Source organism: Saccostrea cucullata, unplaced genomic scaffold (assembly GCF_032062105.1).
Source record: "Saccostrea cucullata isolate Sc308-1 unplaced genomic scaffold, CSIRO_AGI_Scuc_v1 ctg6150, whole genome shotgun sequence".
Lineage (NCBI taxonomy): Eukaryota > Metazoa > Mollusca > Bivalvia > Ostreida > Ostreidae > Saccostrea > Saccostrea cuccullata.
The window spans coordinates 60,457-77,713 of record NW_026920153.1 but is presented as its reverse complement, the minus strand read 5'-3'; the positions used below and the strand labels follow the sequence as shown (position 1 = coordinate 77,713).

The 17,257-nt window shown below is 32.9% G+C and overlaps 1 protein-coding gene across 1 annotated transcript; it reads left to right on the top strand.

Annotated features, from left to right (window-relative positions):
* The first annotated feature begins 701 nt into the window (after nucleotides 1–701).
* Nucleotides 702–16,666, top strand: LOC134244143 (MAU2 chromatid cohesion factor homolog). Its single transcript, XM_062726418.1, has 18 exons — nucleotides 702–977; nucleotides 4,235–4,252; nucleotides 4,417–4,491; nucleotides 4,719–4,814; nucleotides 5,037–5,159; nucleotides 5,739–5,894; nucleotides 6,102–6,177; nucleotides 7,250–7,323; nucleotides 8,608–8,698; nucleotides 8,868–8,971; nucleotides 9,616–9,693; nucleotides 10,202–10,267; nucleotides 12,351–12,478; nucleotides 12,711–12,788; nucleotides 14,024–14,135; nucleotides 14,402–14,492; nucleotides 15,142–15,269; nucleotides 15,899–16,666. The coding sequence occupies exons 1-18, from the start codon at nucleotides 738–740 to the stop codon at nucleotides 15,959–15,961; spliced, it is 1,797 nt and encodes a 598-aa protein (XP_062582402.1). The 5' UTR covers nucleotides 702–737; the 3' UTR covers nucleotides 15,962–16,666.
* The last annotated feature ends 591 nt before the right edge of the window (nucleotides 16,667–17,257 follow it).

Below are 17,257 nucleotides of genomic sequence, written 5' to 3'. Positions count from 1 at the left end.
TTTGAAAATAACTGAAATATACTAATGTATTTGTCGCAGAAATTACTTACATTATTCAAGTTCTATATATAATGGTATATGCTGAACTTCAACACGAACCCGAATCTCCAACCCAGTTCTCGTTTTGCCACACATACCCTACAGTTTACAAAGTGTACACACGAGCAGGCCAGGGATTGAAAATTCCGTCATTTAATAATACACATACACAGAATGATTAATTTTTTCTTTAAGAACAAATTGTATGATAATTAACGGGCTATAAACATGTACTTAAAACAATTGTTGATATAGTATTATCAATTCATCGGTGAAAAGATATGAATCGAAGAATGACCTAATTATTCTCTGTTATCAAACATGTAAAAAAAAAAAAGGCTGAGGAGGGAGCGAGCGTAGGAATATTGATATTTTTTATTTGCATTTCGGGGGAAAAGTGACTTTCTAATGATATTTTGACGTTATTTTTGATTTCTTTAACGTATGACATACACAACTAAATACTCTTATCATGAACAATAATGTTGTATCTACTTATCATGATGGAATTATTTTGGTCGGACCAATATGTGTGAGCTGCCGCTGAATACAGTTATATATCTTGCAAAGATAGTATGCATTGATCGAATATATGAAAAAAAAAAGACTAAATTCTTAATCTTCAAAATGCTTCGACCTCACGAAGATAGAGCTGTTGAAGAGAAGCGTCAGGATGATCGAGATCGCGACTGAGGAAGATGGCTGCCATAAGCGGGTCAAGCAAAAATGATGCGTTGTATATTTCACTCTTGGGCTTAGCAGAACACTTTAGAGTCTCAAATCCACCGAACATAAGGCTTTGTATTCATTGTCTTCAATCTATATTCAACATAAACCCTCCTCCTCTTATTGTATCTCGAACGCACCTGCAATTGGGAAACATTCTACTGGCGCACACGAAAAACAAAGAGTTAGCCACTCGGCATTTGGAGCAAGCTGTGAGTCTCTGATAAAGTTTGAACATATTTAATATGTTTTACGGTATGACCGCTTGAGAGAGCACAGTTTCTCCTTGATAAATCTTTTACTCATATGAATTTTATTTGATCTTGATTCTTCAATCTGCACAAGCTCGCCACAATAATGAATATCATAAGACATTTAGCCGTACATAAAAGGCCCAGCTCTGTTAAATGTAAAAGCCTAACAGGTCCAGCAAAATTTATGTAGCTTGCATTTCAATTTATTTATATGTTATTTAAAACACTTTAGATTTAATATATGTTAATTGCTATTTTTAATATGTTCAACAGCGAAACTGTTAGGCCAAGCCCAGTTCTTTTTTTTTTTCATATATTCGATCAATGCATACTATCTTTGCAAGATATATAACTGTATTCAGCGGCAGCTCACACATATTGGTCCGACCAAAATAATTCCATCATGATAAGTAGATACAACATTATTGTTCATGATAAGAGTATTTAGTTGTGTATGTCATACGTTAAAGAAATCAAAAATAACGTCAAAATATCATTAGAAAGTCACTTTCCCCCTGAAATGCAAATAAAAAATATCAATATTCCTACGCTCGCTCCCTCCTCAGCCTTTTTTTTTTTTTACATGTTTGATAACAGAGAATAATTAGGTCATTCTTCGATTCATATCTTTTCACCGATGAATTGATAATACTATATCAACAATTGTATTAAGTACATGTTTATAGCCCGTTAATTATCATACAATTTGTTCTTAAAGAAAAAATTAATCATTCTGTGTATGTGTATTATTAAATGACGGAATTTTCAATCCCTGGCCTGCTCGTGTGTACACTTTGTAAACTGTAGGGTATGTGTGGCAAAACGAGAACTGGGTTGGAGATTCGGGTTCGTGTTGAAGTTCAGCATATACCATTATATATAGAACTTGAATAATGTAAGTAATTTCTGCGACAAATACATTAGTATATTTCAGTTATTTTCAAAAACAAAAAGGTTTTCCATGTTTTCAGTTTAGAATTTTCCGACCCGGACCTGATTTTCCCAACCCGGCCATTTTAAACACAAGTTGTTGCAGATGAAAATGTTAGAACAAACTATATATAGTTCAACAGGGATTGTATAATTTTTATTAATCAGAATTCGTATTTATATGATCTAATTAAGAAAAGAAAAATTTTGTCTGACACCGTAACTTCTCGGCAAAACAAAACGTGTTTCTCCGAGCTCGCTGGATGCGTGTGACAGCTCCATTGCACGTGTGTAGACCAAGGCTAAAATTGGTCTTGCGGACACAGGTACATGTAGGCCTATGTGTACTGTTTGTTAGGAGACTGGGTGACCGTAATGCTATGGAATCACGAAATTTACAACAGTTCCATAATTAGACAGTGCAGTTTTTTTTATTAACGTCATTATAAACACTGTTAAACATAATAAATCTAACAGTCGAATATCTTTGGATATGGGGTAACCCATATCTATTCTTGTTACAACTCCACACACCTTCTCAAATTCAGTAAACTCCTAATATGTTGACGGTGCGACTGTTAGGGCGAGTGCAGATTCTTGTTCAGTTCTAATTTAGATCCTTCTCGTCAAACGGCACGCAACATTTGGTGCAACTAGACTCTGACATCACATGACATTGTAGTTCAAGTTGCATTACCAAACCAAGACTTGAACAATGCTGACTTTAAATGAAGAACGTTTTATTTACTAATTTATCAGTAAGACATCTATTAAATCAAGGTTAGTTTATTATTTGATGAACTTTTGTTTTTATTCCTGCAAGAATGCAACTTTACGAAGCGATGCTTTGTGGGTCTTTCTGCAGAAAAAAACTCTATGGAATGAATGTGCAGTAGTCCAAATTTTCTCTTCGCCCAGGCATTGTCATTAGAGCTCGCAGTGACGAGCGTTGCGAAGAAAGCGACGCTAACTAATAATGTGTTTTTACTGCATTTCATACAAAAAATCATTCAAAAAATGACACTTAGATAAATCTTGCAGACTCCCCATGCATCTGGATCTAGATTCTTAACTTCTAGGCTTTTTTGACAAAATTTGAAATACTCAAGGCATTTAATGACATCATATACAAAGTCATGTTTTCTAAGTATGTAAATAATAGTTTTGTGGATAATTATTACATTGTAACTGCATTAAATTATTCTGTGTATTTTTTTTTCTCAAGTAAATTGTGGCTTTGTACATCCATCACAAAATAATAATTGGGAGTTTGGATTTTTTTCACATGGACTGATAAAAATTTCTTAGAATAATGTGCAGATTTCAAGCTGAATTTCCCCTGTTCAGACACATTGTCTATGGAGCTTGTTTTGCGCTGTCTTACTATGCTTATTAATAAATAGAAAAGATGTATTGTATAATATTAGTCACTTTTTAATTTTTTATTTACATTCTTCTTGCTATTTTATTTATTTTTTGAAGAAATTTTAATGTACTAGATTTATTACACCTGGTTCCCTGACACATCTGAACAGAGATGAAAATAAGTAATAATTCATTTTCAATGCATTTATTCTGTGAACATTAAAATTTAAATTCTGTCCCCCTATTTTTTCAATTTTCTTTTCTTTTTTTTCCTTTTAATCTTTACAATGAAATATTACTTAAAAATTGCATATAGATTCACAACCACATTGGCACAAAAATGACAAAGAATACTGTTATCATGAATTTGAAAGTTTTTAATAAGTATTGATCTCATGCTGAAGTAATGAAAATGACAGTCAAGTAACCAATTACTAAAATTTGTTTGATTGGACAACCCTAGGCCAAGATTTGAATAAAACAATTTATGAAATGATTGAATAATTCCTATCTTTCTGATAGGCTGAGATCCAACAATGTAGAAAAATACTACATTATATTCACCTGCACGTGACATTCCAGGTGAATATAAGGATTTATTTTCTCTATGAGAGGCATATGGACCTTAACAGTCATCTAAGTATCATGAGCTTCTCAGGCAATAAGCACTTTAGCCTCATGTGGAACTGGAAGTCTGGTCTCGTAGGACAAAATTTTAATAGAGTAAAGGTTCTATGATCATGATCTTAGAATCCCAGCTAAACCATGGATTTTTCAGAAACATAAGTTCAGCTTACCTATTACAGGTTGAATTGGTTATTGTCTGAGAATTTCATAATGTTAAGATGACAACCAAGGCACATGGGACTCTTCTTATCATTTGTATAATCTAACTCATTTTTTATTCTTTCTAATTTCAGTGGACTGTATCAATTGCTGTATCCTTTTGTCTGACAAAATTTTATTTAAAGAAATTTCTTGCAAGATTCCATCCCCATTTGTTAATGATAATTGTAGAAGACTCTCTGAATGTGATGAGACAACTTAAGATAATTGTTCATAGATGTACATGCCAAGTTTTTTTTTCCTTAATGGTTTTAAGTTACCTCCCTCAGAAGAAGCTGACTTGGTGAGGTTTGAATCAGCCAGTGAATTAGCAACATTGTATGAAAAAGATGTAAGTTTTTAAACATTAACAAGATATGATATTCTTTTCATGATTGTTGTTGAATACCCTTATACATGTACAAGAAATTGTACATTTGATAAAAATGCACAACTATAAATTTTATAAAAACTATCAGTTTCTTTATATTACCGTAGATTGGTTTTAATGTGATTAAAAATTATATAGATTTGTGAGATGTAATTGTGGTTATAAGTAGTATTGTTTTTATTTTCAAGTATCGCTATGAAGATGCTAAGCCAGTGCTACAGAAAGCAGTTGAGGTGTCCCAGCAGTCTGCGTACTGGCACTGCCGCCTTATCTTCCAGCTGGCTGTAAGTAGCAAGAAAAGATTTCTATAAAGTTAGAATTATGTATTTGAGTCAATTGTTCTGTTGGTTTTTATTAATGATTATCTTTAATGTCACACTGTCATTTTTATTGAATGGTAAAGAATTTTTTCTGTATGGTTTGATTGTTTATCTACACTTTTCTTGTACAAAGATTTGACAATACACATGTATCAATATTTATGATTAATTTTTATTGTTGTACAGCAAATCTATGCAATTCAGAGAGATTATGTCTCCGCCTGTCACTACCTTCAGATGGGGGCAGACTTTGCGGGATCCGCCCGATCAGAATACACAAGACTTCTCTTCATTTTAAGCAAGGGAATGGTTAGTAACAATAGTAAATAATTTGCAATTACTTAGTTTCTAGGTAAAAGAAGTTTCTAAACATGTTTTTTTTAATATGTTTTGATGCTCTAATAACCTATGATATTATTACCGTGGTAAGAAAATTTAAGACAATATGAGCCTTAAATCTGAGTCCCAGCCCCTAGAATTTTTGCACTGAGAAGATATATGTATTTAATGAAAGCATAATGAAATATAACATTACAAGAGAATGAAATTTTCACAACACCTTATTTTCGTGAGATAATAATCTAATTTTTATCAGAGAAACCAAATTTTCCTGATTTGTGGTTACCCAGTATTGCTTTATATAATCTTAAGAAATACTTACATACAACATTACTAGAGAATGAAATTTTTATGAGCACACCATCTCGCATAAATTACATGAAAATAAAGTTCTATCAAATTAAAGTAATTTACAGTATATGATGTATACAGGTATATTGTGCCAGTAGATATACACAAGAATTAGAATACTGTAAGGCTTGTGGCAATTTTTTCCATATAAATAAAAGTTTGTTTTCAGTACAATCTACTTGTTTTTTTTTTTTTAAGTTGCTGCTGATTGCCAAGAAAACCACAGAAGTCCATGACACACTCAGCGCTGCTGGTCAGTTTATCGAGGCCTACAATGGAACTCCCCTACAGAAGGAATCGCTCAAAGTCTTCTTCTTTGTGCTACAAGTCTGCCATTATCTCATGGCTGGACAGGTTGGTTTTATTAATTGTACATGTGTAAGGTATTAAGATGGTTTTTTTTTAATTAAACTTTAAAGATTTCCATATATTTTAATACCAAGAACCCAATTGATTTTATTCTCCTGCATTCAGCAGGGTCACTTTCTGATGGTCACTTTATTTATTTTTAATTCTTATTACATGCATTAAATATTAATTTATGTATTTTTTGAAATTAAGGTTAAAACAGTTAAACCAGTTTTGAAGAACCTTCAGCAAATCATTCAGACCATCACTCAGCTCCATACAGATGAAGGTTTGTCTTATAGTCAATGAGTCATCAGTCCCAGTGTTTTCCCTTTATTTCAAAGTAAAAGGTTAGAGATCAGTTGTAGCAGGTTAGGGTTTGAGGTTTATGAACAAAATCTCTGTTGACCTTACAACAAATTTTGATTTCAAAAACAGCATTTTTGTCAATTAAAGCGGTCAATTTGGCCGGTTGCAGATTCTTAGGGAAAACACAGCAGTTCCTGGGTAGATTATTGCAAGCAATTTTTACAGTTTGTATAAAACAAATGATTGGTAAGGCAATGAAGAACAATAAGAACTTCTTTTTAAAAAAGAAATAGTGTAAAATCAAATATTTTTATAGGGTCAAATTTTCTAGGTTTGAGGAAAAATATTGGTTTGTTGGATTTAATTTCGTGGTTGGAAAATGTTTAGCACTCATGCATATGAAAGTTTAAAATTTTGTGGTGGTCATAAATTTGTTGGTATCTCCATACCTAAAAAAGTAATGAAAATCAAACCCCCAGGCCCGAAAATTAGTGATTTCACAGGAGGTCGACTATATTCATGTATTCTGAAGTGCCATTTTTAGAAATACATTTATGCCATTAAATGACAAACAAATAGGACTTTTTAAACTTTATTTACTGTACTATATCTTATTCTTGATGTCTGCAATGCAGTAGACCCGTATTTTTGGGAAAATTAGGTCAAATTTTGAGTATAACAAATCAGTGAGCTATAGTAATTAGTATCTTCATTGTCCTGAGTGTTTTATGTGACAAGAAACAGGATTTTAGTAGTCTACTTAAAATTGAGGATTTTTACCATATAAGACGGTTAGGCAAGTGGTATACATAACATATTTCTACCAAGTTTGCATGACTTGCCTACTGTGGAAAATTGAATGTGCACTTTGGCAACATGACTGGTTGATTAAACAGGCCATATTTCACTTCAGTGTGACTATCGCACATAGCATTAGGCTCTCCCAATCAACATAATTCATAATTAAGTAGTTATCTGTCCAAGTAAAACTTTGTGCTAATGAGGCCTTCTCCAAGTGAACAAGTGTCACTGCAGAGATTTATCTTTTTCAGAACCAGTCCCTGCTAATGAGCTGGATCTGTTTCAGTGGCTGCCAATGGAACATATGTGCATAGTAGTGTATTTGGTAAGAAATATAACAGTTTATTTGGATTGGTCAATTATTTCTATTTTTTTTTTAATAAGGAAAAAAACTATGCAGTATTAATTTTTGAGCTTTGTGGGAAATATATGTGACGATATTTCAGATGTATTTATTCTTTATAGAACAAGATTTGGAGTGTAGCTAACAAATTGTCTAATAGTGATTTTTGTGATTTTCTTGCACCTAAACTGTTCAAGAAAATTGTAATTTTTTGACGGGCGTATCATGCTGTGGCGCGGCACTTTATTAAAAAATTTTTCAAATGCTAATATTTTTTTAGTCTAATTTCAGTATGACTTGGCACACAATGTTGGTTCTGTAGATTTAAATTTGTGGCTAAAATGTTTAGATTAATGATATGAACGGTGTTGCCGTGGTTATAAAAATAGAAATTTTTGTGAAATTCTTTGAAAAATACCAGTAAACCACCACAAAAATTAGTGATTTCACAGTAGGTCACCTATATACATGTATTCTGTGTATCGGTTTTTGATATATGTCATTAATTACAAACAATGTTGCCATTTTTAATAACAATATATTTTTGTAAAAACTTCTTTCAAAATGCTACTCCTTCTACAGTTTTGGGTCTGATTGCATCAATATACACTTGGCACACAAGTAGACTACACTAAGATACATAATTCTGTGTATCGAATTTTGATTATTATAAATCTAACAGTGTTGCCGTGGCTTTATGTGAAAAACAGAAATTTCTGTAAATTCTTTAAAATGCTACTCCTCCTACAGTTTAGGCAAATTGTATGCATAACGTAGTACTACATGTATTTCTAACAAATTGCCTTGTGTGGAAAATTGAATATGCACTTTGAAAACATGACTAGTTGATTAAAAAATGTGTTTCACTTCAATTACTAAAACTAGAAATATCATTCTGTAAAATTGTTTCAAAATGCTACTCCTCCTACAGTTTTGGTCTGATTTCAGTATAACTTGGCACACAAGTAGAATACACTAAGATACATGATTTTGTGTATCGAATTTTAATTTTGATGAACGGTGTTGCCGTGGTTACTAAAAATTGAAATATCTGTAAAATTGTTTCAAAATGCTACATAACAGTTTTGGTCTGATTTCAATATAACTTTTTTTTACAAAGAAAGAAGAAAACCATGAGACTTTATTTTGATCATTATTCTATGTGTTGGAAATATATGTCCCAGCTGCTTAAGTACTTTTCTCTTCCTTTGCTATAAGTTCAAACCGGTAGAGCTTCAGTCTCGACAGAGACTTCTGGTTTTGTAGGTGACAGTAATGCATTCAATGCAAGCTGGACATATGGACAAAGCTCAGAAGTATACAGACAAGGCTCTGATGCAGATAGAAAAGTTAAAAAGTGAGTGAAAATAACACAGGAAAATATAAAATCATAGGTGATACATTAAATAATTAAGTGAAAATTCTGGCCCAGATTCTTTATAAATGATTCTAATGTGCCAAAAAGTGAGAAATTAGTATAATATTTTCTGCAGTATAGATGTTGTAATTATCACTTTGGTTTTCAGTGTTGGACTCCCACCCTCTCCTGTCTGCCTTCCAGTTAATGCTGCTGGAACACATCATCATGTGTCGCCTGATCATGGGTAACAAAACACTGGCTATTCAGGAGGTAAGTATTGGCTTTTAAAATCCAAAACAAAATATAGAGGTTTTGAATGACTGGTATGATTTTTTTGACTAGATGAAACCAGTTTGTTCATCCTAAGCATGTAAACTGTGTAAACCTTGTATAAACAACTGATATTTTAAGACAACAAAATTAAACACACATGAATTTTGCTGGCTGGAATTTGTAGTTTTCAATTTTTCAAAGTGACCTTTTGATACAAAATTTTTCGTTGCATAAATAACAAGCTAAATTTTTTTTTTCTTCAATCATTTATTCAATAACATACAATATAACAGTGAGGTAAAACTTCCGCAGAAGCCCTCTGTTAATACCTAAGGGGTGCACAGGAGCTAAACTGTCGATATAGTATTATATATCTCCAAAATTTGAACAGAATTTTTTTCACATTATGCTAATATATAATTATTGACGCTTCATTTTCATACATATTCATAAATATCTCAAAGCAAATTAGCACCATTTTTATATATGATAACAAAGTATACGTTTAACACCATTATACTAATATATGATTATTGACGCTTCATTTTCATACATATACATGTACATAAATATCTCAAAGCAAATTAGCACCATTTTTATATATAATAACAAAGATTAATTAAATGTCTTTTTTGATTTAGATTTTCCAGGCCTGTTCTGTGTGCCAACAGCAGCCTCGGCTTTTTACAACTCATGGCGCTCAAATCCATACACTTTTAGTAAGTGTTCTCAGGCGCGGATCTGAAATTTTTCCGGGGGGGTCCACCCCAGTCCCAAACTTCAAAATCGTATTTTGTGTGTGTGTGTGGGGGGGGGGGGGGATAGAGATTAGCCTTTGACTTTTTTCATACAAATTTAGTACAAATTCAAGTTGATGAGGGGGGGGGGGGTCTGGTATCTTGTTTCTTACTTTTGTATATGAATTTAATAACCTTCCAAATTCCTGGGGGGGTCACAAATTCATACACTATTAGTATCCGCGCATGGTTCTGATACTGTTCACACATGTTGTTAAAGCAAATATACATGTCAATCATCAAAAGACACCCCCCCCCCCCCCCCCAAAAAAAGTAATTCTTAAATGGATGAAAAACATAAGAAAAAAAACATACAGTGTTTAGTTTGTCACCTTATAAATTACAGTTTTATAATACATGTATTATTTCTATTTGTATAATTTTTGTTGAATTTATTTTCTGAAAAAGTTTGTAATTATTTCCATGACAGGGTCTTTATGCAATGTCAATGAATTGTATGGATGCAGCAGAGTTGCAGTTCCTAACAGCTATAAAGGTAGTGTTGACATTATACTGTTAATTGTACACTTTCTTAATGTCTACGAAAGCAATTTCTAAAAGTGTCCGTATTTGTAATGTTTTTAGGTCACCTGGAAATTCAGGTGACCTATTGCTATCCGTTTTCGTCCGTAGTCGTGCGTTGTGCGTTAACATTTGAACATTTTCCGCTTTTTCTCTGCAACCACTGAACCAATTTCATCCAAATTTGGCACAAAGCATCTATGGGTAAAGGGAAACACAAATTGTGACTTTCATGATCCCTGCCCTCCTGGGGCTTTAGGGATGGGGCCAAAACCACTAAAATTAATGCAACCTTTAAAAATCTTCTTCTTTACTCCTGGACATGAAGCAGTCAAACTGTTTGCATGATTGTAATCAGCAATGAGTCCTCTACCAAAATTGTGAAATTCATGGCCCTGGGGTCAGGGGTTCTAGTGCTAGGGCGGGGCTAAATAAGTATATAGTGAAAATGCATTATTTCTTTGAAAATCTTCTTCTCTGCTCCTGGGTATTAAATAAACCAACTAAGTACATAGTTATAATGAGCAAGAGTGCCTCTACCAAAATTGTGAATTTTATGGCCCCAGGGTCAGGGGTTCTGGTGTTAGGATGGGGCTCTAATGATTATATAGTGAAAATACATGAATTCTTTGAAAATCTTCTTCTCTGCTCCTGGGTATTAAATAAACTAACTAAGTACATAGTTATGATGAGCAATAGTGCCTCTACCAAAATTATGAATTTTATGGCCCCAGGGTCAGGGGTTCTTGTTTTAGGGTGGGGCTCTCATGATTATATAGTGAAATGCATGATTTCTTTGAACATCTTATCCTTTGCTCCTGGTTAATATGCTAATGATCTAATTACATATTTAAGGCCAGGGTTTATTTTATTTTCAGTTTTACATACCCTCCTCTCAAGGTTTTGAATTTTCAAAAAAAAAAAAAAACAATTTTTTTCTTTCCGATGTCAAATTTGTGGGCCCAGATTTCAAATTTACGGCACTTCCGGTTTTACGATGAAATGGCGGGTATAAAAGCTAGATCTGAGAAGATAGCTTGGTTTAGTGTAAAATTCATCGATAAGATTGCCATTCAAAACGTTTCACCCGTTCAAAGGACAAATAAAATGCTGACGACTTTGTTGCACAATGACATGCTGGTGAGATAATTATGTATTCGTTTCAAAAATAACTGTCTGTAAATTATTATCCTCCCCCAGGTTTTAAACTGCCCGTGGTAGCTATTGCATATTGCCAGCGACATTGTTTAGGTCTCTGAAAATGCAGTCTAAGCATCATTCTTCAGAAAAGGGTTGCTTATGCATCAGATGTAATGAATAAAACTATGGGAGAAGTTAAGTCCATTTGAGGAAGAAATAAACAAAAACCTGAAGAAATAAAAAAAAATTCAACTATTGAAAGGCTAGAATATACAAATATATACAGGCATGAAGTATCATTTGTATCAGCCAGAAAAATTATTTTACACTTAATTAAAAAATGTTCACCCTACTCCCCAATACTCCCTGTCTGTTTGATGATAGGAATTATAATTTTAGGCATCAAGTAAATTTTAGAACTTTATCAAAAAAAAAAAATTTTATTTCCTTCTCCTTTGGGACTTTTTTATTCTCATGTTCATAACTAAACCTAAACATAAAAAAAATGCTGGCCTTATAATGAAAAAGGGGCCTCTTTAAAATAGATAATTTCAAAGCCGCTGGGTCAGGGGTACGGGTATTCAGTAAAAATAAATTAATGCTTTGAAATCTGCCCTTTGATAAGCAAGGTGCCTTTTTCAAAATTTGTGAATTTCAAAGCTTTTAGCTTAAAACATGAACCAAATTAAAGTTGTTGCATGATACTCAGGTGACCTATAAGGCCCATGGGCCTCTTGTTTTATTATATTGATGTTCAAGATAATGTGAGTAAATGGATTTCTTGTTTCTGATATTAATGAGGAAATTTATAAAACAAAAAAGGTTGAGAGTTGCCTGTCATTGGTAAAAAGAATACATAAAAATCCAAGATAACTGCATTTGATTAATTGGAAAATTAAATTTTGTACTTTGTTTAGCTTTCACAGGGGACAGAACTGGCCATGTTTGTGAATTTAAATTTGGCTATTGTCTATCTGAGGACTAATCGCTTGCCAGAATTTATGTCAATAATGGAAAAAGTGGATCCAGAGAAATGCCAATCATGGTAAAAAGAAATACAAACCTGGAGTCAATTCAGTTGATTCACTAGATTGGATAAAGAACTAAATAAGCTTTGAACATTCGTATAATAATTTTATGAGTCAAAGATATGTATCAAGAGTTAAGTTTTGTTGTTTATGCAAGCATACTAAATGTTCCAAGTGATATTATCAAAATAATATGGTTGAAATACTATATTTTGTTTGGATCGTTACAAGTGAAGTGTTTAATTGTAGTCCTCAGAGTTTACAAGCATCTGCATTCTATGTCCGAGGCTTGCAGACATTTTTCCAGGCACGCTACAATGAAGCCAAGTAAGTAATTTTCCAGTATTTCGATATTTATATGCTTACCTTACTGTTAAGCTCTCAAAATACGGTAGATTCCTTATTTTTCGTGAGTACTTTTTAACGTGAATGGGCCCGTCGACTTGAAGAGAAGAATAATCCGCGAACGGACGTTTGATTAAGAGCTTTTACATAGATTTCACAACCATAAAAATAAAAGCAAGTATTTTTATATCGAGATTGGTGCGTCTCGCAAAATTACAAGATAATTATTTCCACATGTATATTTAGGAATCTATAGTAATGAATTTTAATCTGTTCTCTGGTTGTCAAAGTTCCATGTATTCAAAATAAAACATTTACTTAACAGAATACATGCACACAGAGTTTACTATTATTTTTATAAAACATTCAGCTGTGCTTGGATTCACTGGTTATATAAGGGAGAAAAGATTCCATGTTACCTTCAACTGCATTACAATATTTATGATATTACTGAATTTTCTATACAAATATTATAGTGAACTTTGTGCAAATTCTGTGCAGTCAATATTTTTGGAAAAATATCACTAGTCTCCATTCTTCAAGCAATGTTCCTGTTGCTACATTCTGTCCCCTGGAGGGCATGGTTTCATCCTTCAGAGGTTAACAGTGATTTTGATAAATGTTTCTTGACAAATCAGATTCAGCTACTTTACGTAAAAGTCTCTATCTGTATTTACTGTAAAAGCCTTAACTGGATCAAACTTGCATTGATGATACCTCTGTGAATTTAACTAATGGTACTAGTCTATCTTTGGCTGTTACATCTGCCACACTCGGGAGGAATGGCTAGGATTTAGATTTTTGGAACAGGTCACTGAAAGTCATATATTCCCTGCCTTGGTCAAACTTGCTCTGATGAAGTGTTGAAGGATGATATCAAATAGTTGTGTTTCAAATGCTGCATCTGACATGTAGTTTCTTGAGTGACCAAAATTAATTCTTTGAATCAGACTTCTTCCCAAATTACTGTGTGTTTTATTTAGACTGTGAATTTTGCATCTAGGAGTGCATTGTGTAAGTGATGTAAGGGAAAGTTTTAAAATTTTCTGTTTACTGAATGAGTTGATGAGGTAAAGTAAGAAGAGTGATTCAGTTCCTAGCAGCTATATGTCGTTTCTGACCAAACTTGAAATGATGGTGCATATAGCCATGCGTTTTGGAGAATTCAGAATGTATGTATTTTAAATTTTCTAACACACTACCCTATGTTTCTTCAGGAGATACCTTAGAGAAACTCTGAAGATGGCAAACTCTGAAGATCTGAATCGCCTGACCTCATGTTCCTTAGTTCTTCTCGGGCACATCTTCTTATCCCTTGGAAACAATGCTGTGAGTTCAATATTTTTTGGAAAAAGAGATTACTATTGATTTTGTTTAACAAAGCTCTGTGTAAATTTCTTAAAAGACTTGAATGATTTGCTTAAGCATCAAACTGCAAAATAGAATTACTTTTTGTTTTCAATTGTATTCATGTTTTGACTCCTACATCAGAGTCATTTTATGATATTTTAAAAGTTCTCCTTTAAAATAAGGGATGTAGTCATACATGTATGTGACATATAAAAAAGCTTATGTACATATATTTGATATTTCAGGAGGCATTAAATATGGTCACTCCTGCAATGCAGTTAGCGGGGAAAATTTCTGATGTCCATGTCCAACTGTGGGCCTCTTCACTTCTCAAAGGTATTGCAAGCAGCTGCAGAGGAAATTAATGATTTATACTTGCTTTCTGTTCTCCAAGTAGAGCTACGATCTTTTCATAGACTTTTGTAGACATTTAGCAATTTTACTCCACAATCCAGTATTACATTTAGCTACATATGCTGCTATCTCCTTTCTTTACAAAATTGCGTCTAGAAAGTTTATTGCACTTTCTATTTTTATACGCTGGGATCCATAGATCGGGGGCGCTTGTCTGTCTGTCTGTTTGTATGTAAACTATAACCCTTTGCCATAACTTTTAAATCCTGAGAGATAGAGACTTCATATTTAGTATGCATACTCCACTAATTAAGCTCTTTCAGATGACACCAAGGTCAATGACCTTGACTGACCTATATGCTAAAAATAGCTTTTTCCAACCTTCACCATAACTTTTGAACTACATGTATGAGAGATAGAGATCTCATATTTAGTATGCATATTTTACTAATAAAGCTCTTTCAAATGACATGAAGATCAATGACCTTGTGACCTTGACTGTGACCTGTATATGCTAAAAATAGCTTTTTCAAACTTTGCTGCCACCAGGCGCATAGTGTTTCACAAACACATCTTGTTTATTGATGTACCAGGTACTAAGTGTTTGTTACTCTTTGATTCTGTATTTCAGATTTGTACAGACTTTGTGGGGACACTGCTAATGAACAAGAGGGATACAGAATGCATAATACTTTTACTCAGTCCTTGCTGAAAGATCTTTTACAGTCCTCCCAACTTCCAGAACACGGACTCATACATGTAAGTGTCCAGACACTCAATGTATAGGTGCAGATGGAATATAAATGTAACAAGCAAATTCAGAGAATTGTGGTTCCCCACTTTCGGTGTCTCTGTGGGTAAGATGTCATTTTTTAAGGAATATTGTGTCAGATATGAACGCCCTTTCATATGTCATTCAGGAGTTATCCCCAAAATTGATTTTTTAGAAAATGAGGTCAATCGTAAAGGTCAAGGGGTCAGAAATTATAGCATGCTTGGAAATATCTTGTCACAGGAAATGCACTTGTCAAATATGAAAGCCCTATCTCTTTTCAATCAAAAGTTAGCGGGGGACAAAAATGGATTTATGGCATACAAGATTGATAATTGTTTTAAATTCTCACAGTTTTAAATAAGCATTGTTAGCAAACATGTAATGTTCAACTTACAAATGTATTCGTTTCCCTTGAATTAAAAAAAAATAAAATGCCAATCAAATTTAAGCCTTATATATGTATTTATTAAAGTTGCATCAGTTTCAACTTTATTTTTATAAAATATACCTATGATGTTTCCAAAATATGCTTTTCACTTTTTGGGGGGTGGGAGTTGTTTTGATTTTTTGTTTCATCATTTTATAAATTATGATACATTTTTTGTTCTTCCAGTGGACTGAAGGACCATGTCCATTTCATCTGAACACATCACAAGCTACTAACAGTGTGTTGTGATCATCTTGACCCCCCTTGTGAACCAGTAAACTCAATCAACTGTTGAACATACTAATTTCGTCATGGGATTGGTTAGGGGTGCAAAACCATGCAAGAAGGATTCAAAGGACAGGATTACTTTAAAGTCCATAGAAATGCAAGCAATTTCAATGTACAGAAGGTGAAATTTATTTCATTTGGGATATTTTTTAGATGTGAGGTTATGTCATAATATGTTATGATTTTATCAGATCTACTGTTTGATACACGTGTTTTAACCAATACCATAATGTTGTGCATGTTATTTTAAATTCCTATTGTACACATGTAGGTGCGACTTACTTAAATGATGCAAAAGAGGGTCTTTAGAATTCGAAAGAACTGGATTAGGTGTGATTCCTATTGTAGCTATTGATGTACACGTTAACTCCATGTAAAGAACTTGTGTTGAATTTTTTTCTCATTGAACAGTCAGTTATATAAATGCCCTTGGAAAAGATGGTGATGAATATGGAATTTTTAAAAAACCTGTTCCCACTTAATTTAAATTTTGATAAACTTGTGAATTGTTAGGCTTTAAATAAATTTTATTGTAAAAATTGTAAAAACAAGTAAGAATTTGATGAGTAAAATAAATACATCAAATGGGAACAACTAGTTTTTTTGTTGTACTTAATACTTTTGTCTTCAGTTATACTGTTTTTTTAATGCAAGAAATTCACTGTAAGAGGAAATTTATTACCTTTGTAAATAAATATATCACAGTAATTCTTGAATGCTGTAAGAAATTTCAGTTATACTGTTCACTGTAAGAGGAAATTTATTACCTTTGTAAATAAATATATCACAGTAATTCTTGAATATTGTTAATCACTGGTTTCATCATCAAGTTTCCTTGAACGATCAAGGGATAAGCTCATTTTCGTCTATCAGTTCATGGATAAAAAAGGAAGATACTGGATAGGGTGATTTAATCTCCTGAAGATACGATTAATAATTGTTAGCATTGAAACTGAATCCCGGTTGTCATTTTAAAATCATATTGTAATTGTATGACATTTGGCGTGTTCGATATTTGGCGGAAATTCAATTTTCAACAAGTTAAGAGTAGATTTGATTTAGCGTTGTCTGAATTTGCTAGTTATGAAAGTTAATATACAAGATTTTAGCGATGTACTTGAATTAGCCGACTCCGTTTACCGCCAAAATTGTTAAATAGAATACACCGCTAAATGTAATACGTTTACAGTAAATGATACAGATTTTGATTTCCACTTCCTATTTAAGAAATAATAGAATTTATAGCAAAGAAATATG